The sequence below is a fragment of the Silurus aristotelis genome (assembly GCF_946808225.1).
Source record: "Silurus aristotelis genome assembly, chromosome: 5".
In the NCBI taxonomy this organism is placed as follows: domain Eukaryota; kingdom Metazoa; phylum Chordata; class Actinopteri; order Siluriformes; family Siluridae; genus Silurus; species Silurus aristotelis.
Window position 1 is genome coordinate 9,166,829 of NC_139578.1, and position 27,948 is coordinate 9,194,776.

General features: G+C 39.3%; 1 protein-coding gene across 5 annotated transcripts; it reads right to left on the minus strand.

The window, feature by feature from the left end:
* Positions 1-626: 626 nt before the first annotated feature.
* Positions 627-27,905, minus strand: lpin2 (lipin 2). 5 transcript variants are annotated; one of them, XM_083541698.1, is made up of 20 exons: positions 27,562-27,905; positions 19,392-19,592; positions 14,920-15,015; positions 14,508-14,806; positions 14,277-14,384; positions 13,570-13,696; positions 12,380-12,415; positions 11,612-11,927; positions 11,178-11,277; positions 10,712-10,893; positions 10,522-10,615; positions 10,265-10,427; positions 8,835-8,914; positions 8,245-8,410; positions 6,373-6,521; positions 5,389-5,475; positions 5,144-5,296; positions 4,457-4,571; positions 3,619-3,722; positions 627-2,898 (listed from the first exon to the last, which is right to left on the minus strand). In XM_083541698.1, exons 2-20 carry the CDS (start codon positions 19,581-19,583, stop codon positions 2,751-2,753), a joined length of 2,715 nt encoding a protein of 904 aa, XP_083397824.1. In that variant the 5' UTR covers positions 19,584-19,592; positions 27,562-27,905; the 3' UTR covers positions 627-2,750. The 5 variants fall into 5 exon arrangements, with proteins under 5 accessions (XP_083397824.1, XP_083397825.1, XP_083397822.1 ...); XM_083541699.1 differs by lacking the exon at positions 27,562-27,905 and adding an exon at positions 27,161-27,394; XM_083541696.1 differs by lacking the exon at positions 27,562-27,905 and adding an exon at positions 25,121-25,369.
* Positions 27,906-27,948: the final 43 nt, after the last annotated feature.

Sequence of the window (27,948 nt, forward strand, 5' to 3'; positions counted from 1 at the left end):
CAAAACTCAAGAATTTCAAGACGAAGCAACGGCATGAAGCTCTTTCAGTTACTGAGGGCAGGGTTTATGGTACAACTGACTAAGAATAGATAAAGCCCCCGACAAACAGCCCCACGAAAAACAAAAGGGTTTGTGTATATTTGTATTGTAAACAATACCGAGATAACGAGCTCTATGGATTCAACCAACGCTGAGCAGAACAGCTGGGTTTATACATTTTGCGTTTTCAGGAATCCTAAATTAGCTTGTTGATGTGATGCATGATTTAAAAAAAAAACAAACAAAAAAAAAACATTCCCATTCAAGTTATTTCCCTTTATACAAACTCCACAGCCTTTGGCTTGGACATTCCATCTTATATATTACAGCGCTGGACACGGTAATGAGGAAAGAAAAACATGAAAATGTTCATTTTTCTATCCGCTACGTAAATGAGGGTAATGTTTAACCTGAGGTGATCATCTCCCAAATCTGATTACGCCACACAAGCTCCAGCATTTATTCCATTCCATCACTCACATGCCTGTACCTCTTTTTCTCTCCACTGTCTACACTTGTCTTCCAGTCCTTTGACTGAATCTAAACATCTCCTGAATGAAATAGAAGAGGAAAAGAGAAACGGTGAATCATTTGTAATAAATGCATTTTAATAGATTTTCCATGTCATTTATTTTCATGTCAAAACAATAAATTCATACAGTAAGTATACACTTTAAGGTAAATTTCCATTTTTACATTGAAACCAATACAACCTAAGAGACAGGTTTGCGTACGTCGGCAAATAAAAGCATATAAAATGAAAAGCATGAAAGCAAAAAAGAGTAATGAACAATAAATGATCATTCCAAAGTAATTTTTTTTTTCCTAACATTTTTCTTAACCATAGATGAGTGTGTCCATCCCACACAAGATGTATTACTTTCATAGAAAGAATGGGATCACTTTGTTAATCATTAACAGACAGATTTCACTTCTACATTTCAAAAAGACGACAAACAAATGTCATAATACATTTGTGCATAAACAAATCAAATCAACCAGGGTAGCCCCGTACCACACACCGCCCTCCCACCCCCACCCCAGCCCAAAAATGTTACCTCATACATCTACCCTATTGTAAATAAATTGCTTTTTATTGTGCTCCGAGTTGGTGTGCATGCCTACCTAACACATGGTACCCTAACGCCTAAAAGAACATAGAAACAAAATACATGTAAATACACTGTTTCTGTTACACAGAGGCAAAGACCAGCCATTGGAAATTAACTATTCATGACAGTGATGTGCTCATTTCCCTTGGCCATTGAGAATCATCACTTGGAAAATGTCCAGGAAAATAATAAGGACACTCCTCTTGCAAAACAGCTGCGATCGGTTTCTTCAAAAACACTGAAATCGGCTCATTACAGTGCTATAACTACTTTAGCCGACTTCCTCGGCACAAAAACGTCACTTAGCCTATAGACCTGAAGAACTGAAAATATCTCAACGCCCAGAACTAAAACTCTTAATTCTACGACTATATCATACTAGTAAAAGAATGAACTATAGGCTATAGGTACAAATCAGTACATATTAGAACTATTCGTCTCGAGAAATCAAAATCCATTCGCATTTTTAGGTCTATTTCTTCGATTACACTAATGAATTAGGTTTATTTACCTGCAAATGCAGTTCAAAAACACTTAAGTCTTATATTATCTTTACGGAAAGAAAAGGTTCCAACAATAAGGCCATCCCTTCATTAACTGCAAGCTGATCTCTTGGCTGCTCCTGAAAGTGCGATCAGTAAGGCATTATATAGCAGCCAGACAATGAAATTGTTAACGAGTGGAAAACACCTGGAATACAGATGGAAGCCTTGCTCGGGGCTCAGGGCTTTTCCGCCAGGACTAAAAAGCCTGAATGCACCATCAGACCGAAGACGCTGCGGAACGATTAAAAACGGCTCACCGTCATGTCTTACTTCGGTAGCAGCATCGGCATTCGAGAGAGCCTCCGATCGAACCTCGTCAGACGGCAATTCTTCCACCAAATATTAGAGGCAGTGCGTGTTAGTCATTAACTTACTGCTAAATTGTTAATAATCACAGAACAAAATAAATTAGCATTCGTAAATAAATATGTCTGTTAATTAGTTCTGTGATCCTACATGGTCTCCCACATGACTCATTTTCTGTTTCCTACTAAACATACATTGTGGTTGTACCCACACGGTGACCGGTAAGTGCTTAAACCATAGAACTGTAAACACCAGCCAACGCTGGACCACCACAGCAGGGGTAAACGCCTATACTAGAGCTGGAGGGGCAAAATCTTTGTTAAAGTGTCCACCAGTATCAGACAGACCAGCACTAAGGCTAAACCCCTATTTCACACACACACACACACACACACACACACACACACACACAAACGGGAAACTTTGAAATAAGAGTATCTTTTTAGGGCCCTTAGCACCCAGGCAAGCTTCAAATATCCCTGATGTATGTGACAATAAAGGAAAACTGCACCATCACCTCCCCCAGAGTTCAGCGTGGACGTTAGATTAAAGGAGACAGCGAGGCATTGTTCAGTTTTGGATGTGCAGATGGATTTGATCAAATCCTTTACAACGAAACACGTCTCGGCTGGTTCTAGTGCAGCTACAGGTAGTAAAAACGTTCGCCGGAGTTACGCTCATTATCTTCGAGGAACGTTACTTCAGCCCATGCGATGACAAACGCACAGAGACCGAGAGCATGGCGAGTCTATGAGAGTAAGTCCTCCGGGTTGATCTCAGGAATGGGCTGCCGCCAGAAACAAAACGAGCTGAACTCCGGGAAGCTGAACGCCGAGCTCTGTTCTTTACTCAGCAGAGGAAACACGTGCTCCACCAGCTCACTCAGCCTGCTGTACCTGCACATGAATGGCAACACATGATATGCGGATAAATACATACGAAACATAACTTCTAACTGCTGGAAAATTACAAAGATAATTCAGCCTTCAGTAAATGATGCAACAAAAAAAAAATTAAGCTTATTATGCAGTAATCTGCTTTATACTACTAATAATGTGCTTTTCACCTTATGCCACTGCTACTTCTTTTGTACTAATAATTGTAATTAGCAAAATATTCGAAATGAACTAAATGAAAGGAATGGGGGGGGGAAATGCTTAAAAAAAAAAAAAAAAAAAAGGGACCTTGAGTATTCATTGCATGCTTGCTTGTGTCAGATTGCCAGTGAAAAAGCGTTTTAAACCTTATTACGGCGTGGTCTGAAAAAAGATCTCGCGAAGTGAAGCTGAACAGCTTGAAGATGAAGCATTGCGTGCAATGAACACTGCTTGATTAAAACAGCCAAAGAAATAAAGTAGTACTTATATAAAGGTGTAGACCAACTTTTTTGATTCGGCCACATAATAAGGTCCAAATCCTTATCCTGAAACTGTCTGAGGTTACACTTTATCACAGACCACCATAGTGAGTAGAAAGCAGTGGTCATAAACCTTTAATAAACCTTTTTCCTCTTGCATCTAAGAGGCAAAAACTGTAAAATCAGAATAACAAAAGTCCAGAATAAACCTTAAGTTCTTAATAGGATTAGTGCAGGGGGAAGAAATTGACATGCTTACGAAGTCTTGTTCCCTTTAGTCTGCTCCTGAATGAGCTCTCCTTTAGGGTTAACAGTGAAGATCCTGCAAACAGGAACTCCGACCTCCTTATAGGCGAAAACATCCTGCGGAGAGAAAGCGAAACAGACTTACATGACAGGCTATGGAACATTACAGTCATAAGGAAAAAAAAACAGCACATCTTTCCACCAAGCACATAAACAAGATTTATTTCAGGCAGAATAAATAGATGCAATCATGTCTGTTAATGCAGCCAAAATACAACCAATAAAATAAATTATTGGTATATTTTATTACTTGGGCTTGTATTCATAAGATCCGCTTCTTAACCCTAATAAACTCATCTTATTTTGCTCAAATTGTCCTAACGTAGAGTATTCTTAACTAAATTTAAACTTTCATTTTAGTGAAGGATTAAAAAAAAAAAAACAGGAAACGGTGAAATCGCGCCAGGACTTGATGTTTAAATGACACAGATATTCCACTCTATTATATGCTTATTGGAAGGGCTGCTGTATTTGTGCTGAGCATTCTGCCCTCTGCAGGCAATTCCAAATAGTTTCCCCATAACTCTCCCTGAGTTATAAATATATCCGTTTTGTTTGACAGCCCCAAATACAACCTTTTCCTTAAGCAATATTTGAACTGTCAATGAAGTTAATTATGATGCACTGCCGTATTGTTTTTTTTCTAACCTCACGTCATCTGGCTGACGCAAGTTGTGTTGCACACGGCGCACCTCAAATCCCGAATCCACACATCACACTTGGCACAAGCAGCAAAAAATAAATAGAATTGAGGTAAAAATGCAAACAGGGCTTACTACAATTCAACTCACATTGGTCCTGTTTCCAAATGCAGCATAAAAGGGATGCTTGTTGGACTGGAACAGGTTCTTAATGTCAGTAAGGCATTCAATCTTGAAAATCTCTGGCTTTTTCTCAATCACTTCCCTGTAGAAAGGAGAAGACGACAAAATCTCAGTCCTCTGAGGACAGCACATTGCATCCGATTCACAAATATGTTTTGCATGTAAATGTACAACGCTGTATAAAATGCACTAGTAAACTCCCAAGTTTTAAAAGGCTTGATGAGAAAATTGGTACGTTTGATTGACAGTGTACAGATCATGTCAAATTATTTGATCTCAATTTGGTTATTTGCTAATTCCCACCCACAAGCTCGCTGTAGTGAATAATTCTTGAACATCAGTTCTCGTTGTTGTTTTTTGCTGAGAAACACATCCTTCTGAATTGCTGCTCGTGCTACATTGTGCCACAGCTGAGCAAGGAAGTGCTAACTGCCCTGTTTTACACAAATGAGCTCCCAGGTGCCCATGATTGTTTAGTCCTGCTATGACTGCCAAAAAGTAAGAGAAAAAAAAAGAGAGAAAGAAAGCAAGCAAGAAAGAAAGAACGAACTCTGGCAGGATAGGTAAAATAGTGTATACATGATATTATAGTACAAACGTCCTGTAACACCACACAGGTGCACCATTTTTTGTTGTTCTGAGTAGGTGTGGTACCTGTGAAATGCAGAGAAGAGGCTGCTGGGAGAAAGCATAAGGGGTCCGCGGGGAAGAATGGTGCCACCATCATTCACCCACTGCAGATAGCCACGAGTCATATCGGCCATGCCAATAGCTCTTGCTGAACAGTACAGGAACTTGTATCCGTTCCTGCATGACAACCACGAACAGGTTTTAATACATGATGTACAAAGCAATGTGAAATTGTTCAAATAAAAGCACAATAAGACAAATGAACTCACTCAGCTACAGAATGGTAAAGTTTGGCGATGCCTTGGTGAGTCCAGTCCTTCCCCAACTGAGGCAGAATCTGCCCAAACACGTCAGATCTGTAGACACACACACACACACACACACACACACACACACACACACACACACACATACACACACAGTCAGCAAGGAGCCAGACCATACAATCTAAATATAGCCAGTCGCACTCTCTTTTCTTCTGCAATTGAACGAAGTAAAAAAAATAAAATAAAATAATTTTTTTTTTTTTTATAAAGCTTAAACCATGCATTCTGCTAACGAGGAACCTCTTCCTGATTTAAAAATATTATCTGCTGCACAGCCCAGGTGGTGGAGCAGAAAAGCTTGATTTAAATTGGCTCCTTATAGTGACATCCTCCGCATGGGCCGAATCTGTGGCCTTTCTCTTGCCGCAGAAATAATAAGCCCCACTGATTTTTTCCCCTTTCTTTACATTGCCCACCCACCATTCTGTGAAAACATAGGCAGATAACTGTCTGTTTTTTTTTTTATTTATTTATTTTTTATTATGGATGCACATTATATCTGCCTTTGCTGCAATTAAAACTTTAAAACCCTAGACTGTCTTTGAGCTAATAATAGAGCTTTCAAGCTCAGCACTATTCAGTCAGGCAGTATCCCTTAGACTGTGCAAACAGGGTCGCTTTGTGAATTTTAAGGCTGCACTCGAATAAATTGCAATTCATTCGCTCATTCGGCTTTTAGTTTCCAATTGATCGAATAAAAGGCTTTTTTAATTTTCGACCCTTCTAGCTCAATGTGTTGACCGACTGATTGGTCTTGAGAAAGTTGCACAAGCACAGACTCGTTTATAACTGCAACTAGAACACAGAATGCAACACAACACTTTATCAAGTTCTCCATTATAAAAAACAAAAACAAAAAAACAACAGAACTGGCTTAAGGGGGTAAAAAAACAAAACAAAACAAAAAAAAAACACTAAAATACCTACTTTGTAATTGTGCCATCGATGTCAGAAATGATGACCTTATCATCCCACTGCCACAAGTAAATAGTGCCGTCACAGCGGCATGTGCCCTGATACTGGGTGGTTATGCTGAAGGTGACATCATTGGGCCCCTCCTTTAGCTTAAGTTTGGCCTGTGAGACAAAAATATTGATTATATCACATTACAAATGTATCTCTTGCATTACTTTTTACTACTCTATGGAGGCAGGGAAAAAAAACATCCGATGTGCGTTAAAACGTTAAAAGCAGAGATATTTCATCTGGGCCACACATGCCATTTAATTATGTCCGGCATAATCACCAGACATACAACAACATGAGTGTGTTATGTTAAAATTGTAGTAATAATTGCTTTTTCGCTGTTGAAATGTATGGGTTCAAACATTAAATTGAATACTGCTAAATAAAAATGTATCTACTCATTTGAGCTATGTATTACTAATCTAAGCTCTTTTAAATGCTAATTGTTTGCGATGATTTGAAGCCAGGAGAGGGAGCTCTAATCCAAAAATAACAGCCAACGCAATACTTTCAAAATGATTTACTGCGCTGTGTTAGGAGATAGATTATAACAACCTATTTTCACAGAAAAGCCTTTAATAGGGCATTAGACAAGATCTTGTTCCTTTCTGGACTTTAAAGAACCATTGAACATATTGATTAGTGAAGCCTAAAAGGCTGGCGCTTTTTAACACCACTTGCACAGAAAGCAAAGAGATAAGAGCAAATGGATTTTCCTGCTCGTATCTATAACTCTATTTAAGCTTAGTTTTACCTGGGGAGGTCCTGATTTAGAGGATTAATGTAAAACTGATCTACAAAGTCTACAAAGTAGTTAAATAGTGTCAAACTATTCAGAAATGATCGGCATATACACAGACATAAGGATAGTCAAACAGATTGCTATCAGTTACTGTAATAATTCCTGCCATCATTGTTTCCATGGTTACATACACTTTACCAATCAGTGGGTTTAACCTTAAGAGCATTAATAAACCGAGTGACTAAAATGAATAATAAATAAATATAAATAAAAAAAAAAATATGCTTGAATGAATAATATGCAAATGCACATGTACAATGTGCATGTACAGTGGAACCCCGGTGTACGAGATTAAATCGTTCCTAAAAACCGTTTGTGTTCCTATATGCTCGTACTCGCATGGTAATTTTCCTATATGAACGAATGTAAAAGCAATTATCCCGTTCCCAGACTTTAGTCGATCCCTTATTTCAGCCTATTTTAACACACAGATATACTTGTAACAAAGTATAAAGATAAAACGATCAATTGTAAACAAAGAAATAAATAACTTTTTGTTCTTTATGATTGTACTTACTGTTGAACAAGGCGTGCCATATTGCAGACAAAGTGTACGCCACCTTCATGCTTTTCTACTATTTTTTTTATTTATTTCAATGGTTATTGTTTTTACAACCTTCTTTCCAGCGCTATCACTACACTTCTTGGGACCCATGATGCAAAATTTATAGTGAAATAAAACAAAAACACTATAAAACCAGACGAAAAGCACAATATTCACACAAGAGAATGGCGAGAAGGCACTCAAAACAATGTCTATGAAGCGTGACTGGAACCAATGGCGTAAAAAGAAATCCTTGTCTTCCTGAAATATGCTCTTACTCCTATAAAGATTACCGATATATCCGATATCCTCGTCCTACAAGGCACTCGAACACCGGGGTTCCACTGTATATCGAATTATCTATCAGAAAAAAGCCAGAATCCGGTGCATATTGAAAGTTTTGGGGAATATTAACTAATACTTAGTAGTTATCTGAAACCGAGCCTCATTCACATTACGAGAGAAGAAATAGGTAGAGGAGACTCACAATCTGGTCAGAAGAGAGGCGCAAGGACTTTCTGTAGGAATGCGTGCTTGGTGGCTGAGGTTGAGGTGGAGACTGAGACTCAGTCTGAGCCGAGTGCTCCAGAGAGGCCGCAGCTGCGCTCACCTCCTTCCCTTCTTCATCACTGGACGATTCTCGGGACTCCACTCTGAACAAACAGTTATCAATTACACAACGCTCACTAGTTCCCCATTTAAAGAGGCAAGTCTGGAAAAGTTTAAGTCAGCAACTTGGGTAAAATAAGGGAATTAAAATTTATGGCATTTGGCAGATTCAGAGAATCTTCCATTCAACCAATTTTTATTTTATTTATTTATTTTTTTTTATACAACCAAGCAGCTGCAGGTTGAGGCAGCAACGGCACTTAGTGGTGCTGCGATTTGATTTCATAAACTTTCCATCAGATCTACAACAGCATACCACTGTTTAACAATTAACACAGTGTGATATATCAGATTCGATCCTCACCACTGCTTACACTTTCATTTCTGTTTGGGTGCGTCTAACGAAATTCTGCCCTCTGACCCACATAGACAATGTGCGAAGTGAAAGGAAGCAATCTTGTGTCTTACTTGCAGGGATCATTTTCCAGGCAGGCGTCTCCTTCTTTCAGTCGCTCTTCCTTCATCTCTAGTTTTCCTGCATTCTCAGACTGAAAGAGAGATAAATCAGACTTGGCTGCTGCTTACTTCATTTTCCCTGTTATTTGTTCTTGCAGAATCGCCCACCACAAAAGACCCATGCGGAACAACAAAAGCCTTCGCGCTTTGAATTTTGCAAACCGACAGCCCTCCGATTTGTTCCCGATGATAAACCTTGAGAGTAATAAGCTGCCTGTGCTGCTTATTATCCATCATCACTGAGCCTGTAAAACTCCACACTCCATAAAGTCCTAATTACTCAAACTGCAGGACGGAAATAGACACTGTGATGCGCGAGCAACAGAAGACGCTTCGGAGCAAATAAAGGCTTTTTAGATGCTAACAAACATCACTCGTCGCTTTGAGCCAAGGATTACAAAAACAAGTCCGCTGCTAGGAGGGAAACAACAAGCCCAGTAGAGGCAAAATGTCACCTGCACGCTAGGAGATTAAAGAGCATTTAATAGCAAAAAAAGAGGTTTGTGATATGAAGAAATATTTTTCACTGCATACAGAGAAGTGGATGGACAGGAAACAATTTCTCCTAGATTCTTAGCTGGAAATGTGATGATGGCATCAACAATCTCCCAACAATCTATAATGAGACCTCTTCCATTGCATCAATCAATTTGAAATGCATGCCAGAAGAAAGCAGTTTCTTTCTACATATTCGTTATACACTGAGCAGGAATAACATTATCCCCACCTGCCTAATATTGTGTTGGTCCCCCTTTTCCTGCCAAAACAGTTCTGACTCGTCGAGCATGAACAGCATGAACTTTTTCAGCGATTTAAGATACAGGAGCTCGTCTGTCGGATCAGACTACATGGACGAGACTCCCCCCGAGGTGCATCAATGAGCCTTGGCCGCCCATTACACTTTCGCTGGTTCACCACTGTTCCTTCTTTGGACCCCTTTTGATACAGAGACACCTGACTTTTCCAGCCATATGTGGCTATTTCCCAAACTCTTACCTCAAAGATGAAGGCACACAATTGAATAGGATTCTCTTTAGATATGCTAGCATGAAATTTCCCATTCACCACAACTAGGAGACCCAAACCTGTTCCAGCATAACAATGCACCTGTGCACAAAGCAAACGCCATGAAGATATGCATTTCATGGGTTAAAGTGGAAGATCTCCTGCTCTAAATCTCTGACCACAATCCTAATACAATTTGGCTCTTCTCAAACTCAAACATTTTTTAACACGCCAACACGTCAACTTTGAGGACGAAATGTTCACTTGCTGCCTAATATATCACAAACAGGTTCCACCATGAACAGATAATCGGTGTTCATAATATAATGCCTATGTCATTCCCATATTCTATACATTATAGCCTGACTACACATTACCTGTTTGATAGTGCTGTCTGCTCTTTTTCTCCAGAACCACCAGCGACCAGACTTCTTTGGCATCCTCTCTTTAACCCAGGCCTCTTCTGTCGCTTTGGGTAAATTCTTCTGGAAAGCCTGTAAGCTTAAAATTAACGGTGCAGCTAATGGCCAGTTGTAGTATCTGTGAGTAGGGATGCATTTTCAATATTTAGCAAACATAAATAAGTGCTATTATAAAAATATTTTTTATTTATGAATAAATATATGCTTTTTACCTGTTCCCTATTTTCACAACTAAATTAGGATTGTCTATAATGGCTGGATTCTCAGCAAATTCATTGTAAGTGATGATGTGTTCCATAAACTTCTCTATAAAGAAGGATATAAAGGAACGTACGAGGTTAGCTGCTTTCTCAAAATGTCATAGAATGTAAGCGATATTGCAACGAAATGTAGTGTGGGTACCTTTGGAAATCTCCGCATTCTCGCTTACCCCCCCGCACAGAGAGAGTGTGACGTCGGGCAGGTCAGAGGCCGAGTCAGACAGACATTCTGTCCCGCTGTCGGCTGCAGCACTGCCCACTGACTGAGGGGACTGAGAGCCTGAACACATCCCAGAGTCCATCCAGTGCTTGGAGTCTGAGTCACTGTAAACACACACACACACACACACACACACACACACACACACACACACACACACACACACACACACCTGTGAGTTCTAAAATAGATCCACGATAAGCACGGTCAGCTATGTTCACAGGCCAACTAGCACTAACAAGTGTAAATAGATGATCCAGGATTTCCCTCAAAAAAAAAAAAAAAGCTGCAGAGCTTTTACTTAAATATCACTGCAAAAGAAAAAAAAAAAAACATGACATGGCATTTTAACAAGCCACAGGCTAGAAAGTCATTAGCTTCGGTGTACCTCTTGGGAAAGTACCGTGCAGCCACATCAGGCTCAAGCACGTTCAAATCATCTAGGTAGATGTCCTCAGGCCCCTGGTGCTGACTTCTCTTTGGTACACCTGAACAAACAAATAGCATAAGCAATGCTTTTAAACAGTAACACTCACAGTTCAGCAGTCTCCAATCAATGCATTTAGTGCATCGCATCGACTTTGAGGTTAATAGAAAACAGGAGCGACAATCAAAAGAACATGAACCATACATTTACAGTCACACACGGTTCACACATTCAGCTCTTATCAGGAACTGCAAATTAACCATTAACTGCTTTCTCTTTTTGCCCCTTTCTTGTTTTCCTTTTGACTGCCTATTGTAAATGCTTTACAAAAGATAAAAGAGACAATGATTACAGTGGCCTCTAAAACCCAGCAGTAAGATTACAAATCAGTTCACCCTTTTTCTTAGAAGGAGAGTCTGTCTTTGATCCGACATCCATCATGGCTCCACCTTGAGGGTTGGGTGCAGCAGTGTGGGAATCTGTGGGCGTGGAGGTGGTCACGCTGTCAGAAGATATTAGAGGAGTGATAGGGGTAGCTGGAGTACGAGGCTCAGGCTTTACAATAGTGCATATGGGCGTAGGTTCCAGTATGTCTTTCACGTCAGCCTCAGGCTCCATGGCCTCAGAGCTCAGGATCACTCTGAAGTGAGTGTTCTCTGATGGGGTTATGGTCACAGTCTTGGGCAGCTCAATTTTGTCTTTTTTGGCCATCTAGTGGAAAGATTTCGAAGAGCAGGACATAAGTTTCAAATATATCCGGTAAATTGTATACAATTAAAAAATTAAGCTCATTTTTCCAGCTATCAACTCGGACTGTTTAAAATAAACTGAATTCAAAGGCAAGTTTAACTCTTTAAACTAAAGCATATGATTCAGTATATGCTTAGGAAGAACAGGAAAAATAATAATAATAAAAAAGATGAAATGAAAGAAAGAATCAGAAAGAAACTGAAAGAATAGGGGAGGAACATGACTCTTCTCGGGTTCCATTCTTTCACCTTTCTTTCAGTAACTTCATTAGACTAACTGCATTTTCCATTCCAAGTCTATTGGACCTTTTAAATAGACTAGCTAGTAAAGAGTAAAGTATATTTTGAAAAACAGTGTTTTAATAACATCTATGCTAGAAATCTAACGTTCATCAAGAGTCATAAAGTACTTAACTTTTTCCTATAGTGCCAATAAGTTGAAGTTGATTCCTATGAAATGGTTAGGAACAGAGACAGGGACATTTTGTTTAGGGAACAGAACTTCATTTTAAAGCAATTTTCTCATTCAGATTTAAGAAAGAAATATATTTGATAGATGTTTTTTAGGACACTATATCGAGTGTATTATTTTCCTCGCTGCTGAAAAAAAAAAAAAAAAAAAAAAAGATCAATGTTGGGGTGCTTTTTTTTTTTTTTTTTTACTTGCCAACAAACAATTTTCACTAATTAAAGAATTCCTTTTATGGCTCTTTAGTTGCAGAACGACAGTAAAACAAAGTTGGTGTATAGCATGTGGCATAGAACCATAAATAGCCTTCCCAACTTCCTTTTTTTCCTCTTTAATGAAATGAATAAGACATAAATGGCATCTTTGTGCACAGAAATCACAAAGTGCAAAGTCCTCTGCTGTTTTGAAGATTTTCCTCACACGGGCGAACTTACAAGTACAGCTGCACCTCCTACCGTTATCGCAAACAGTGAAGCTGAATTATTTTTAGACGCACCATTAGTTTCTCTTATGCTTCAAATCTGCTTTAATCTCTTTATGTGGATTTGTATTAAGGATTTTGCGAGTGTGCTGTACACTCTGTGCCGGCGTGTTCTGACCTGCTCTGTCGTAACATAAGATAAGTGAAGCGATCGAATGTACGTAAGGTGAAAGATAAGTTGTAAACACTGTCACATGAACCAGATCATACAGTAAACTTAGTTGCTCGGAATGTGTTACCATAACAGACATAAATGTGTGATACATATTGAATCGATTTATTCAGATTTATTCATTTCGCTGACATCCTTCAAAACATTAAATGTAAAGTAATAATCTTCCTAATACATCTAGTGAACCAGATCACCCCTTAGACACTTTTAGTTTTGCGAATTAGCTGTTGCTTTAGAAACGATTATATATCACAAGGAGCACACAGAAACCTGTTGTCTTTCAGCTTGCCCCTCTGTCAGTGGTGGTGTGAAATATGAATCATGACTGACAAGAAATTCACATTAAACAGTGGACTCTTTCCCAAATGTGGCACCAGCGAAAACGTCCCCATCATTATCCCAGTCAATACGGTGAACCGTTTGATTTAAAAAGGTGATCGCTAATTTGTGCAGGAGTGACTCGGATGTGGTATCGCACGTACCCTGGTGGGCTCTGGGAATTCTCCCCATGTCCACTGCATGTGAGACTCCAGTTTCAGCATGCTTTCTGAAGGCCTGATCACCAGCTCGGAGTCGCTCTTGGGGGAGAAGACTTCAGACATGGCGTGACTACTCGAGTAAATGTGAAACAGAGATAAGTGAATTCCTTATACACTATATGGACAAAAGTATTTGGACACCTGACATTCCCCGGCCATATGTGGTTCTTTCCCCAACTGCTATTCAACTTGAACTAGCACACCCAAACCTGTTTCAGCATGACTACGCCCGTGTGCACAAAGCAAACGCCATCGAGATATGCTTCACATGGCTTGAAGAGGAAGATCTTGAATGGCCTGCACTAGAGCTTTGTCCTCAACACCTTTGGGATGAATTGGACTAATAATAATTTGACTGTACCCCCAGGCATCCTCACCTTATCGACATCATGCACCTGATTTTACTAACACCCTTATGTCTGAATGAGCACAAATCTCCACAACCACTCTTCAAAATCTAGTGCAACATCTTTCCAGGAGAGTGGAGGGAATCATAAGAGCAAACTGGGACTAACTGTGATGCTCAAAATGCACATACCATACTAATAAACAGGTGTCCGCAAACTTTTGGCAATAGAGTGTATGTAACACAGAGTATGTCTTTGATCATGAGAATGCATTCTTGTGTTGGGGTTTACATGATTAGTTACCTGTCAGTAGGTGACCAGTCTCCATCAGAATAAGGGTAGCTCTCTGGAGAATAACGAACTGCTGGTACTCTTGGTTCGACCTCTTTTAATGTGCTAATTGAAGATGATCTAAAAACGTGACCGTTTGGAGGGAATGTTTAGACGTAATCCACTACAAATACACTTGAGTTAAAAAAATGTTTTAACTGCACAGGAAGTTGATAAAAAGTGGCAGAAAAAGTGACTAGTCACCGTGTGCTGGGAGTGGCCTCTTCATCAGTGCTCAGATCCATTTCGAAGATGTCGTCGGTATTGGCGGAGGCACCGACAGATGCAGGAGGAGTCATCTCTTCACGCCGAGGATCCAGTTTATGCTTCTTTCTCCGCCTCTTCTTCTTCTTCCCTGTACTGGGCATGGGGGGCTCAGGTGGCTCCTCATGGTCCAGGGGGTCATTGTCGAGATCCTGAGTTGTACCTCTATCGCTTCCAACCCAGAACATGTGGCTTTCAGTGGGGATCGGAGAGGTGGCCAAGTGAGCTGGGACTATCTCCTGAATTCAATCAAACGCACACTCTTTAATTATACTGTAGGTCTGAAACAGAAGTGACACTTCTTTTGACAAAGTAACAAAAATACAATTTAATACATTGTGAAATGACTTACATCTTGCACCTCCGTTTCCTGGACGAAAAAAGCTTCTCCATTGTCCCCTAGCTTCATGTGTAGATCCACCGGCTCGCCGTTGATTTCTATGTCGATCTGGGGCAAATTTAAGATCAAAATCTCACCACATCATCCTCACAAAAGCTAACAGAACTACCCGATGTTTAGAATCTAAATCAGGTTTGTGATCTTTTAATACCTTTTTTCTTCGCAACATGCAAAATGGACATTTTCATTGCAGAAATTGCACTCGGTAAAAACTAAACCCATTTAGTGCATTTGATTGCAATTTACTGTATTACATCAAAATGCAAATACAAAAGTATAAATAAAAATATAAAAAGCGTTTATCCAGAGTTTAGCGGGTGGTGCATCAGTAATAATGGTCCGTGGGGAAACACAATGCTCTTTGTGACGTTAAATGGACTAATAATTTTTTGTATTCGAATTACTCGTGGAATCGTTTAGCCCTAACGAATTCTTCCAAAAAGGGGGCATGGCAGCAAAGGCATTTCTTTTGTTTCTGCTATTTACTGAAGATTAGGCTGGGCGAATCAAAATAATCAAAATAATCAATAAAAAGGAAATCGGCAAAAAAAATTCGCGGAACGTTTGACCGATTTACGACTTCTAGTCAAACTAGTCAACTCAAAAAAATAGCTACAAAGTAACACTATTAGTCATTTGAACAACCATCTGGATAAAAAAAACTTGCATTTTTAGTGGGCATGCCATAAATAAAGTGGTCAACATGGTAGATAAATGTAAAACAAGCTCTGTAGTTAAATATATTTGCAGCAGATTTGAATGAAATATGAAAGCAAATGTTGTGCAAATTGAATGAAACAAACATTTCTGAACACAGAGTAAAAAAATACACATTTTAGCAGTCAACTAGAAAGAAAGAAAAAGAAAAAAAAAAAGCAAGCAAGTTCAAACCGGTATTATTATTATTAAAGAGGTGCTGCCACTACCGCTTACACCGGAGGAATGCAAAAATATGCCTCAATGTCCGACCTCTCAAATCCGAACTATTTCAAAACCACAGAAAAAACGTTACTACACGTCATCCTGCGGTAAAGAGCCGTCCATCTCCATGGTGTTAGACTATTTCTACAGTAAATAATTTCCACATTTTATAATGTCACAGCCTTATTCCAAAATTTATTAAATTCATTATCTTTCTAAAAGAACAATACAATATCCCATAACGAGAACGTGGAAAAAAAAAATCACATGTACATGTTGGTGGGTCCAAACAAAAGCTGCAAGTGTTCCAAGCTGTTTAACACATCTGGATCTGAGAAATCAAAAAAATCTAGCAATTGCAATACTTTTTTCGGAGGAGACTGTGACATGTGGCCTTAATGCGTGTGTATAATTAAAAAATAAATAAATAAAATAAGCATACACGAGTATCTAAATCATTGGTTATATCTCAGTTACTCGTGTATAGTCAGGGTCACAGTGGAGCCAGAGCCTAGTAAATCTCCTTGCACACACACACACACACACACACACACACACACACACACACACACACACACACACACACACACACACACACACACACACACACACACCAACCACCCCCCACTAGAGGGCAATTCTCAGTCATCATTCCATATGTCAGTATAAACAATATCCATGCAAAAGCCCGGAGGAAGCCCGGAGGAAGCCCAAAGGACACTCACGTGCACACTATAAGAACAGTAGCACAGTAATATGTGCTCAGAATCAAAATAGGAACCCTGGAGTTGTTTATCACATATCTAATCGAATATTTGGTCTAAAAATAGCTGGAAAAAAATTATCTGATACAAAACAATAAATACACTTCACAGAGTTTGACTTCTTATTCCTAAAGGGTATTCAGGTGCAAATGTATACAATTGTTTTATGCACAATGAAAAACATTCCTTCTTACACTTTTTTACAGCCCATCGGTTTTCTAAGCATGAAGCCTTGTGTAAATGAAACTCGTGTTTTCCTGCGAAACCAATGCATTTTTAATGACCTGTTCAGCTAAAGACTTCACACAAATACCAACGGGGACCAGGGTGCTGGCATTTGGTCACGGATAGCGAGATCATTTCACACACCTGACACTGCGCAATAACAGAGTCATGGACGCAGATTGCTCAGCATTCAACCAACGGCCAGGCTGCAGGAAACGTTAGCGCTGATCCGAAACCTCTGGTGCATACTGATTTATTTCGACCTCATACGCAGAATCCGCCCAGTCTCTGCTTTACTCAATCTCTGCCTTTCTACTGCCACTTAGGGGAAAAGCCTCTTGTCTTCGGTTACAAGGTTGCTAGGCAATCTGGGCATTCGGCGCAGGAATAAGGGCCAGAATGTTAACGATGCCACTGACGGCCTTCTGGGGTGAATCTGAACCAGAGCTATCCCTCATGCCAACCCAATATAAAATATTTAAAGCGAGACCAAAACAGGACTAGACTTGTTCGGAAAGAAATATCAGCGACTGTTACTTTGAAACCCAACTCTCTCTGTGAGACTGTGATAAAGAAAGGTCAGGCAGAAATATGGAGGAAGGAAAAAAGACCAGAATGTCGGACCATTTATGTCTCGAAATAAGCACAGGAAAGGATAAACCAAAAAAAAAAGTCACATTTTGTTGTCTTCCTATTATATAAGCAACCTTGATGGTACGATTCCCACTCCTCCTTTGGCAGGCAATACTTATTCCGAGAAACCTGTTGCCATAGCAACCTCCCTCTCAGCATTTCCACACTTCGGGTGGGTTGACTGCTTCTTCATCCCCACCATTTTGTTTCCTCCTTTTTTTTTATTTATTTTTTTAGATTTTTTTGAACAATTTTTTTGCATGTCAGCTACATGCAAAGACCGCCTACATTTCCTGTTGTTTAACTACGGTAATTGATCTTATAAGAGAAAAAGAAAAACAGGACAAGTTGAGTTCTATAAAAAGTTCTATAAAAAGCGTCTTTAAAAAAGGCATCAAAATATTCCAACCCACTTATTTGTCTGTGCATTTTTAGTATTTCAACATGAATGCACTCTCTGACCACTTTCATTAGGAATATCTGAATATCAGCACGTTTTTTGTTGAAGTACACACTAATACGCACTATAGTCCAGAGCTTCAGTTTACATCAAACATAAAAATGAAATAAGATCTGACCTCTGTTACTCGTGAACTCTGAAGAACATGGCGTGCTTGTTGGTGCCAGATGGGCTGGATTGAGTAGTGGATTGAAAACTGCTGATCTCCTATGACTTTTACACAGTTTCTAAAGTTAACACTCAAATAAAACATTAAGTGATAGATCTATCAGATGAAACATCTTGTGGAGGTCTGGTTCAAGCTGACAGGAAGGCAAAAGTAGTTCAAACAGATGCAAGCGTGGTGAGCAGAAAAGCATCTCAAGAATAAAAGAACGCTGTGGCAGATAAGCTACAATGGGAGAAGACCAGTTCAGGATCAACTCCTGTCAGTCTAAAGTTACAGTGGATACACTCTCACCCAAACTGGAAAGATAAAGATCGACATTTTTTAGGAGCGTGCCAGAAGATAAATGCATTGATGTGTAGCTACAGCTACAGGTGTTCCTAATAAAGCGGACAGTCAGTGTTAAAGCAGACAAAGTCTTGACCTCGATTTGAACTGTTATTACCCCAGCTTCTGTCTAATCTAGTAACAAGAACACAAGATTAAGTTTTAATGTATTTTAAACCATTCATTTATGATTAGTTCATAAAAATAAAAAAATTATTGGTTGACTTGTTTTTTTTCCCTGAGTTATTACACAATAGATTTGCGGTTTGGGAGGTAATTAATGAATTCATTCAATTGTCATCACAATCACATGTCTCTATTGCTTAATTTTACTATGATGCAAAGCGGGTTACTGCCTCGAGTCTCTGCACCAAGGAAATTATATAAGAATGTTACGTTCTATTTATCTATTATTATAAAAATAATAAAAGGACACAGGATGCAGTGAAAGTCTCATGTTATTTTTTTCTTTACTGTAAGAGGTGGTGTTTCAGACTCCTGTGATGATACATTTCCAGTAAACTCGCGACATATTTAATATTAGTAAAAAATGTCAAACCGCAGGCCTACTGATGATAAAACCTTTACACTAAACCGATTTCGTCGAGAACAAACGAGTGCAGCTCAGGACAGCGAGGAGAATAAGGCCACAGACTGGCTCTGTACAACTGACTGAAACTTGAGCCAACCATTTGAACCTATTGTATATTTCCTTAGAGAAACAGTGCCAGGAAAAAGATATCACATAACCCATGACAAATGATTACATATTTTGGGGGGAAAAAAACTGGTAAAATGCTATTTGAAAAGAAAAGAAAAGAAAAACTGAATATGAAACCCAATATGAAAGAGAGATCACCCTTCAGACCTCCTTTACAGTATTGTTCCACATCTCCCGTTATAACACGTGCCCCATGGTCTCACTCACCACTTTCTCTTTGGAGCGCAGCACTCCAAGTTTCCCGAAGCGCACGTGGAAAGGAGAGCACTGGTAGGTCCCGTCCTTCTGCCGCACCACCACCACGTCGATGCAGCCCGACAGCGTGGCCTGGTTGATTCCCTTATACAGCTCCTTCACCGTCACCAGCACCTGACCTGCCAGCTGCCCCACATAGTTCATGGTGTCTGCCTGCTCAGGGACACAATGGAAATAAAAACAAAAAGTGGACTCGGTCAGTGCAGATCAGCGCTTTCTGCCTCTATATTAATGGCATCATTAGTCCAATTACAATGAACAAATGTACTGTACATCAGATTCAGATTACACGAGTCGCTGCCATAAACCTCTCAGAGACAATCAGCAATTCCCTTACAAGGCTAATTAGATGCAGCGCTCACATATTTCACAAAACAAAAATCGGCAGAACACCATCGCTGAATTATGGCCTCCGTAGATCGTACTTAAGCAGGTGTTTGGCTCCGTTAGTCGCTCTCTGTTAGTACATGACCAATACAGACTCGCAGTGGAGCAGTTGCAAATTATTCATCCCTCAGGCTGTTTCTTTTGGCAATGCAAGTTTAATTCATGATTCACAACAAGCAACAGCGATGAAGAAAAAAATGATTGTACCTCAAGGCTAAGCAGAACCCGAACCACAACTCCTGTGTTAATTAAAGACGGGGTTTTGCTCGGCAGTGAGCATCATCATGCCTTTCGATAAAAGACACAATAAACTTGAATTTGCGATTGTATGAATGTTATTCGCATTGAAGAGAAAAATTACATATAAATAGAAGGTGAAATAAAATATATATATATTTTTTTTACATTGACAGAGCATTAGGTTAAGACTAGAGATGTGTACACACGGATCGGGACCCTCTAAACAAGCATAAATAAGTGGTCAGATATGAAGCTTGAGAGACAAATTAGGAACATGCTAACATCCTGGTGGACCTTGAGAACTTCCCTAGTCAGGGTCAGAGTGGTGTAAAAATATAGTAGTTTGTAGTCAGACAGTTTTTTGCCAATGGGGGTGACTAAGGTGGCCTGTTTCTCTCATTAATTTGACTCAGCCTTGTATTTGAAAAAAATAGTACCAACTATATTTGTTAGAAAATACAGCAGGCAGGTAAAAAAAACAAAAAATTAAAAAATAAAAGAAAAATCGAAAACTCCCAAGCACATCTTTTCCGTCTCTATGAACTAAAATAACTTAACAGAGGTTAAGAAAGAAAGTTAGAAAAAAAAAGAAAGGTGCTTTATACGTGTCACATGCACTTTACAGCACAGTGAAATTCTTTCTGCACACATCCAAGCGATGTTAGGAAGCTGTGGTCTGAACACAGGGTCAGTCATGATACAGCGTCCTTAAAGTACAATGGTTCAAGAGCCTTGCTCAGGGGCCCCAAGAGCGACAGAGTGACTATCCTGGGGCTTGAACCCCCAACCTTCAGATCAGTAACCCAGAGCCATACCACCTCCCCAAACAGTCCTCGAAACTGTCAGAGCAAGAATTCACAGCCTGACCCAGAATTTTCAAAAAGTGGTTCATGTCATGACCGCTTTAGGTTTAAACCCGAAAGATTCAGATTAAATAAACAGATACAGATAGTGTAGTTACTCATTCTTCACAGCACATGAAAAAGCCCGATTTCGGTTCTTTATGCGTCATGTAACAGCCTGACAGTAAACTAATATAATGCATTATATAACACTTTTTAAGCATAAATTGACTAAGGAATAATAGGATTTAATACCGAATACTAGAACGGATATATAATGACAGCGCATTTAGAATTACCTGGTCCTGGTTCCTTTTTTAAAAGGCAAGCCACCAGTCTAAATAAGTAGATCTAGGTCATTCTTTATTTAGACAACTTCACTCAGTGAAGACTTTGTACCTAAGGATAGTCTATCACTGTGTTTCTGAGTAAACATGAATATGATTGTATAAAACACAATACCTTCACTTTAGACTTTAAGGGCAAATGTACAAAAATCATGTGTATTTTCACCTACATAGATAAATGTTTAACCCATGAATTAAAACTCCAGCAGACAGTCAGGATTCCAAGAGTTTAAAGAGCTGCTTCTTTTATATAAGATCTATGAGAAGGTAATGCCCCATTATCGATCAGAATCTAATTGAATGGGTCTTTCATTCATTTCAGGTACAATTCGTCGAATTTTGCGTTGAAGAACAGCATTATTGAATATGTTTCATGATCTGCCTGAGCCACGTAGCCCATGTCAAATGTCAAACTGGTGAAAGTGCTTCGTTGCCTGTTTTTACTGTGTACAGAGTAGATAACACACCCAGAACACTGATCGGAAACTACACAGAGTAAACACTTGGAAGCTACCGGGTGTTATGTTTTTGTTCTCCACACTATATTTCAAACGCCTTACGTTCGAGCCGAGAGCAATGCACACGGTTTGCAGCCATTACAGCTACACGTAATCCTCTTCATGTTTTATTGAAGCGGTGACTGATATGCTCTCCAGAATATGCGAGGGAGGTCTAGGATTCCACAGAATGAACACCGTTCTGAGCTTATTGCTCTGGTAGGTGCAGTACAACACACGTTCCCATTGAGAGCTTTTGCTCTTTCACCTAATACTCAGTAACCCACCTCATATTCACCACAGAGATTTATTCTCATACCGCTTCTATAATATTCAGCTGTAAAGGTGGAGCAGCCAAACTGAACACTGGTGTACTAAATGTCATGGTACCTGTGGTGTCATATATTTAGTGGGCTTGGTACAGTTTGGATTAGGGCTGTAACGATTCCTCGAGCAATTCGATTACAAATTATTTGCCTCAATGCTTCGTTCAGTTTATTTGACTAAACAGGGAGCATTGTGTTTCCCATGGACCATTATTACTGACACACCGCCCGCTAAAAACTCTGGAGCGCTCTGGGCGGGTAAACACAGAAGACGCTACAAAATGAAAAAATTGGAGAAGATTCAGGCAAAAGAAAACGTCAAAAAACGTTTCCTAAGTTTGGGATCATTTCAAACTAAAACGAAGAAGACCATTTTTTAAATAATTTGAAATTGAATTTTTATATTTTCATTTATAAGTGAGTTCAAAAGGTCCCTCCACAGTGATCGTGTAGAGCAGGTAGTGGAGCACGTTTTTAAATATCTGGCGGTAAAATACACGGATTCGGTGCTGGGAAATTTTAAGCAGATTTTCCGGAGACAAGAAAACCACATCGCGATACTGTGCGAGATTTAATAAATAAATAAACAAATGAGTGAGAACAATTACGGGTTTCACTAAACAGACATTTCCTAAAAAAAAAAAAAAAAAACACACTGGGTCTGTTCTGTTGGGACTCGCGAGCATCAGGTTGCGCAATCAGCTCGCTCACGACGTGATGATGGATTTAATTAAAATGGTGCAAACAAACAACATTTTTCCACTACAACACTTATCTGTTTTCAAACATTTTCCAGTTCTGCCTTAAAACATTCAAATGCTTGTTCTCAATGTTTGTATATTTTATTTATGCATATATCATTTAATTATTTTCGAAATGTAATATCTTCACAACTGAACAAAATGTCTGTCTACTTTTTTGCATGCTTGTCAAATTGGCATCTGCAATTATTATTAAAAACCAAACGATAATTTACACAATTTACACTTTCCTCAAATTCTTTTTTTTTTTTTTTTAAGAAACAACCCATCATGAGTGAATTTGTTCATGGAGAAATGCCCCACGCACTCCTCAACAAGCAGCCACTACAACCCTTAAAATATTAAAAATATAGAGAGTTAAACTAAATGCTTCAGAATGTTTTTTTTAAGTACACTTTTATACATAAATACCCTGTAATATCTGTATTCTATCTCATAATTTTGCACTCATAAAAAATTTTATTTGGTCCAGCCCAAGTTAAACTCCTAATTCTGTGCACTGCATTAATAGCAATATAGATATAGCTTAGAGAGCAACAGTGTATTCCCTTTTTACATGTTACAAGTTCCCAAAAGAAAAGCGTTCGATGCACAGGTTTGAATCATGTCCACATGTCCAAGAGAGAAAACATTTCCGGTGCTCTCTGGGTGGACTGATATTACTCTCACTCCTCGCTATCAATCACACCGACTTTATCCAATCATGGTCTTCTGAGAGCTTGTGCATCCATGTCTATGCACATATCCCAGTTGGATGTGGCTGTAAATAGTTTTGATCAAGATTTAAAGGGAAACTTTTTTTTTTTTTTTTTTTTAATCAACCAAAATAAATTAATCCATTAGAAATGTGCATGCTGTGGCACCTACCTAACATCAATGATTAAGGCAATTTTAATACTTTAATACTAGAAATGTACATACATGCAAATTATAATCAGTTGAACTGTGCTTCATTGCCTCAAATCCATTACAACTTTTTTTTATAAAACAATTACAGTACTAAAAAAGGTCAACCTGCAGTCTGACAGTCCACACAGGCATCACATTTCACACATTTGATTACCAAATATATGAGCAAAGAGAAATCCCTCGACGGCAACTGATTTCAAAACGTAAAAAAAAAAAAAAACTTTAAAAACACTCTCGTGCTGCCATGGAGACCGAGATTCTAAGCACAAGATCACTTGCAGGATAGAGGTGAAGCAAACACCTTCTGCGAAGGTCAAAAAAACGCAAAAGAAAAGTTTGCATTTAATATAAAAACATGCTGCTGGTGACTGCAGGCACTTTTTTTCAGCAACTTAAAATTCTTGTAGGAGGTCGAAAACTTTACACACCTGGGTAATACATACTAACACACTGTGAGGCAGAGATTTGAATACGTGCACCACGGGAATGTGCTGTTTGCTTTTACATTACATAGTCACATGACTGCATTGTAAGCAGTTTTCCAACAACCCCAGTCATTGTTTTGGGTTTCTTTTGATTTTATTCAAAATGAGTCTTGAATTGATTTGATATCGTGACCCTAGTGTTATGAACTGAATCTGAGCGTGACTGGAGCGCATTGTTACACCCGTAATAACAAATGTACGAGTAACTATATACAAATGGGGCTTCCCTGTACAATATATATTGCAATACTGATTTTCTCAAAGCCTGCAATATGCAAATGAGCACTCGTCTAAACTTTCTTATCTTGTTACATGTTTTTAGTTGATTTTGTTGATGCACGGTGCCAATCAAATAATATCCGGTTACTCTAAGAAAAGCCAATCTTTTTTTGTTGTTGTTGTTTCAAGCCATGCCACAATTACAATATGCCGTGATAATCACAAAAACGTTTTGCTCCTTTGTACTTTAAACATCAAAACGGGCAGAACTGGGATAATTACTAATAATTATTCATTACACTGCTCCACTTATTAGTCTAATCAGTGTCCATGCCAATATTTTATGTAGTGCTGATTAACAATACCTTAAACCTGTGATAAGGATAAAAGTTCTTATCATGGTGATTTGATAAACCTCCAAGAGCAGTAAACAGGTAATGAAAGTAAAAGTAAATGTTTTATAGACTTTCGTTTGCATGAGAAATCCTCTAAGCTGTCCAAAATGACCATCTATCCGAACTAAAACCTAAAAATGAGCCTAATATACTACGCTGATTTATCAGTAAGTGACGATTTACAGAACAGTAACATGTGCGTATTAGATGATTGATAAGTAGTCATATGCCAGGTCCAGGCCCCATGACAGACCCCTACATAGGTTTACTTACAAAAGACCAGGATGGTTTAAGTGTTGAAGGGTCATCTTTGTCATCCTCCTCAGTCCCGCTGCAGGGGGTGTCTAATTCTGCTCGAGAATGCAATCGCTTCATCTCACCGAACACCTCAAGAACATAATGGACCTTTCAAACTCCAAGTGCTCATGTTTTCCTGTCATTCCACTACCTCGTTGATCGGTGGGCACTTGGGCTTGCAGGTACGAACATGCGCTGACTGGCATTATTCGATACATTTTGCGTAATGCTATTTTCCTAAAATGTTTTTCTAATTCAGAGTCGACTCATCCAATAAGGTAAAAGCACGCCCACCGTGTGACCCATTAGGACATGGACACAAAGTCAGCACTTTTATAGACAGATAAGAAGACATGATTCTTGGTATGGCGGCTGCTGATAAGAGGTTGTGTGCATGAGGGTGAGGCGGAGGAATGAACTTAACCACCGCCGATGGGGGCCGTAATCAACCCGACTCAAAAACAGCACAGTCCAGTTAATGATTTTACCACAAGGAACTCGGGCTTCTGTGAAAGCAGAGAGGACAGAGTGGAGTTTTACCCTTATCCTAACTCAACCCAATGTATGGCACGACAGTTCAGAACGTCACCGAAGGAAAACAGGGCTACACAAACCATCTCCCAGTTCTCATAATCAATTCTCCGGGTCAACGTCCGCCATCCTTTTTTTTCCCCGTCCAGCACTGAACAAGTTTTAGATTAGGCTGATGGAAATTGTGTCACCATTGAACTGTTATAACTATACCCACATTAAAATCGCTGTATTATAGTGAAGAGCCATCAGATTTAGCCATTCCAGCTACAATAACCGTTTAACACGATCCGTTAATGGCGTTATGAATAAAATATATCACACATTGTCTCGTATAGTCTGTTTTTGCCTTGTTTTGTCTCGTATAGTCCAAGCTGGACGTATAGTCGACTTACGCACGACGCTGAACGTTTTCCGATGCAGCAGGATGTAAACGCATTGTGAAAGCAGGAATTAATGTGTGTAATAAAGCAGAGGCAAAACTTTTAGATGTGTTTAGATGTATGTCTGGATGTACTATAGTAAACATTCAAATCAGTATATTTGAATCTTATTGTTTAAAGCTATTGTTTATATGGCATTCAGATTTGATTAAAAACGCGTACAAAAACAAACATAACACCACACGAAAAACACAGGACAGGCACTGGCTCATGTATGGGAATTCCTAGATTCTCGATTCTCGTCCAGACCAGGCCAAGATTATAGTAATGGCTCATGGAAAACAATATTTCTCTACGAACGGTACGATTTTACTTCTAGTACCTCGAACCAAAACGTTTGTTTTTACAGCTGTACAAAAAAAAAGAGGAAATCTAATTTCTCGAGAGGATTTCCTTTTGTAAAAATGTCAAACTACGGCAAAAAAAAAAAAAACGCTTTCCAATTAGAGGGAAGTTTGGAGGTTTATATAACGTCCTCGTATATAACCCAGATCACAAACATGAACTTTGAAGGGTCATTTTAGATCATATGACGTGTTCTTTTTATGTCGCTTTTGATGAGGGGGAAAAGTGTAAATGATATGAAATAGAAAATTACAGAATACAAACTACAAAACACTGCTCTTGGCTTATTCTGGATTCTTGAAAAACCATCAAGTTCAAGTTCACACGGTCATTTGGAGCTAGATTTGAAGACAAATGACAGCTTGGATGTAAACAAAAAAAAAAACAGTCCTGAATGAGGAGAAGACAGAAAGATGATAGAGAGACAGAGAGAAAGAAGAAAGAGTGGAAAGAGAAACTTCTACAGCCGCCGCCATTCTCAGTGCCTCAGTGTAACGTACTGAATGATGAGTTGGCAGAGGAACTGGGGGAAAGAAAAAAAAAACTTCTGTAGCTTAACCTTTTTTCTTTTTTGACGTAAAAGCTTTATATGATCACCCCAGAAACATGATGAGAACTTTAACTGTTATTACTTTTGAGGTTTTTTCTTTCCCCTTCGAAAACTTCCTCTGCTTGTCAAAGCGTCGTGTGTTGTTACCTGGCAAACAAACCACCGGCATCCGTTCACCTCAGGTTTACACACCGGGGTTTATAGTCTGATTCTTTGCTTTTTATTTGACTTGTATGCTCCTAAACAAACCTCCATACTGAACCTCGGTGTTGTATCTACCACTGTGTTGCAGAATAGTGTTCGTAAATAAACCATATAACCCATTTTCCCCCCTGTTCTTATTAGACGTTAGCTGCTAGCTGGCCATTTTGAATCCGAAACCACTGACGTTTAGCAGGCGACAGTCGCTCATCATATGACTCTGTTAGCCGACTAGCTACATCACCACCCCCCCCGCCTTAACGGTCGAAATGAGTAAATATTACAAATATACATTATATACAATGTCAAAGAGCACAAGGCGTAAATCCGAACATATCGTCCATCACCTGGTCTGTAGACGGTGAGATGAGCTGCAGTTCACGGTGATGTTCCGCTTTCGGATTAGCTTTTTCCTCGCCGACGGTTATTGTTACCCGTTCATTTTCTGGAGCTCAGACGTCAAGCTGCTGTTCGTCAAAAAACGCGTTGTGGTTTTTTTTTTTTTATTATTATTATTGATATGGTTATTTATTTTTGTGCCTTAATTCGAACGCTGTGTGCGCTGTGAGCCTGAGCTCGGATTGAGGAGGAGGAGGAGGAGCAGTGGTGGTGGTGGTGGTGATGTGCGGCGCGCGACCGTGGCCGCCGGAAAAGACCCTTCCCATGATTCCTCGCGGCATCCCATTCCCGCATGCTAACTTGTGTACCGGGATGCTGCAAAAGTTTGTCGTGCA

Bases quoted from the DNA above. Each gene is read 5' to 3' on its own strand.
- lpin2 (XM_083541696.1), bottom strand. From the start codon at position 25,222: ATGAAGCGATTGCATTCTCGAGCAGAATTAGACACCCCCTGCAGCGGG. The intron at 11,928-12,379 runs TTAAGTACTTTA...TCTTTCCACTAG, and splicing joins ATTGGCACTATAGGAAAAAG to ATGGCCAAAAAAGACAAAAT. The intron at 10,428-10,521 runs GTAAAAAGCATA...CCCTACTCACAG, and splicing joins GTTGTGAAAATAGGGAACAG to ATACTACAACTGGCCATTAG.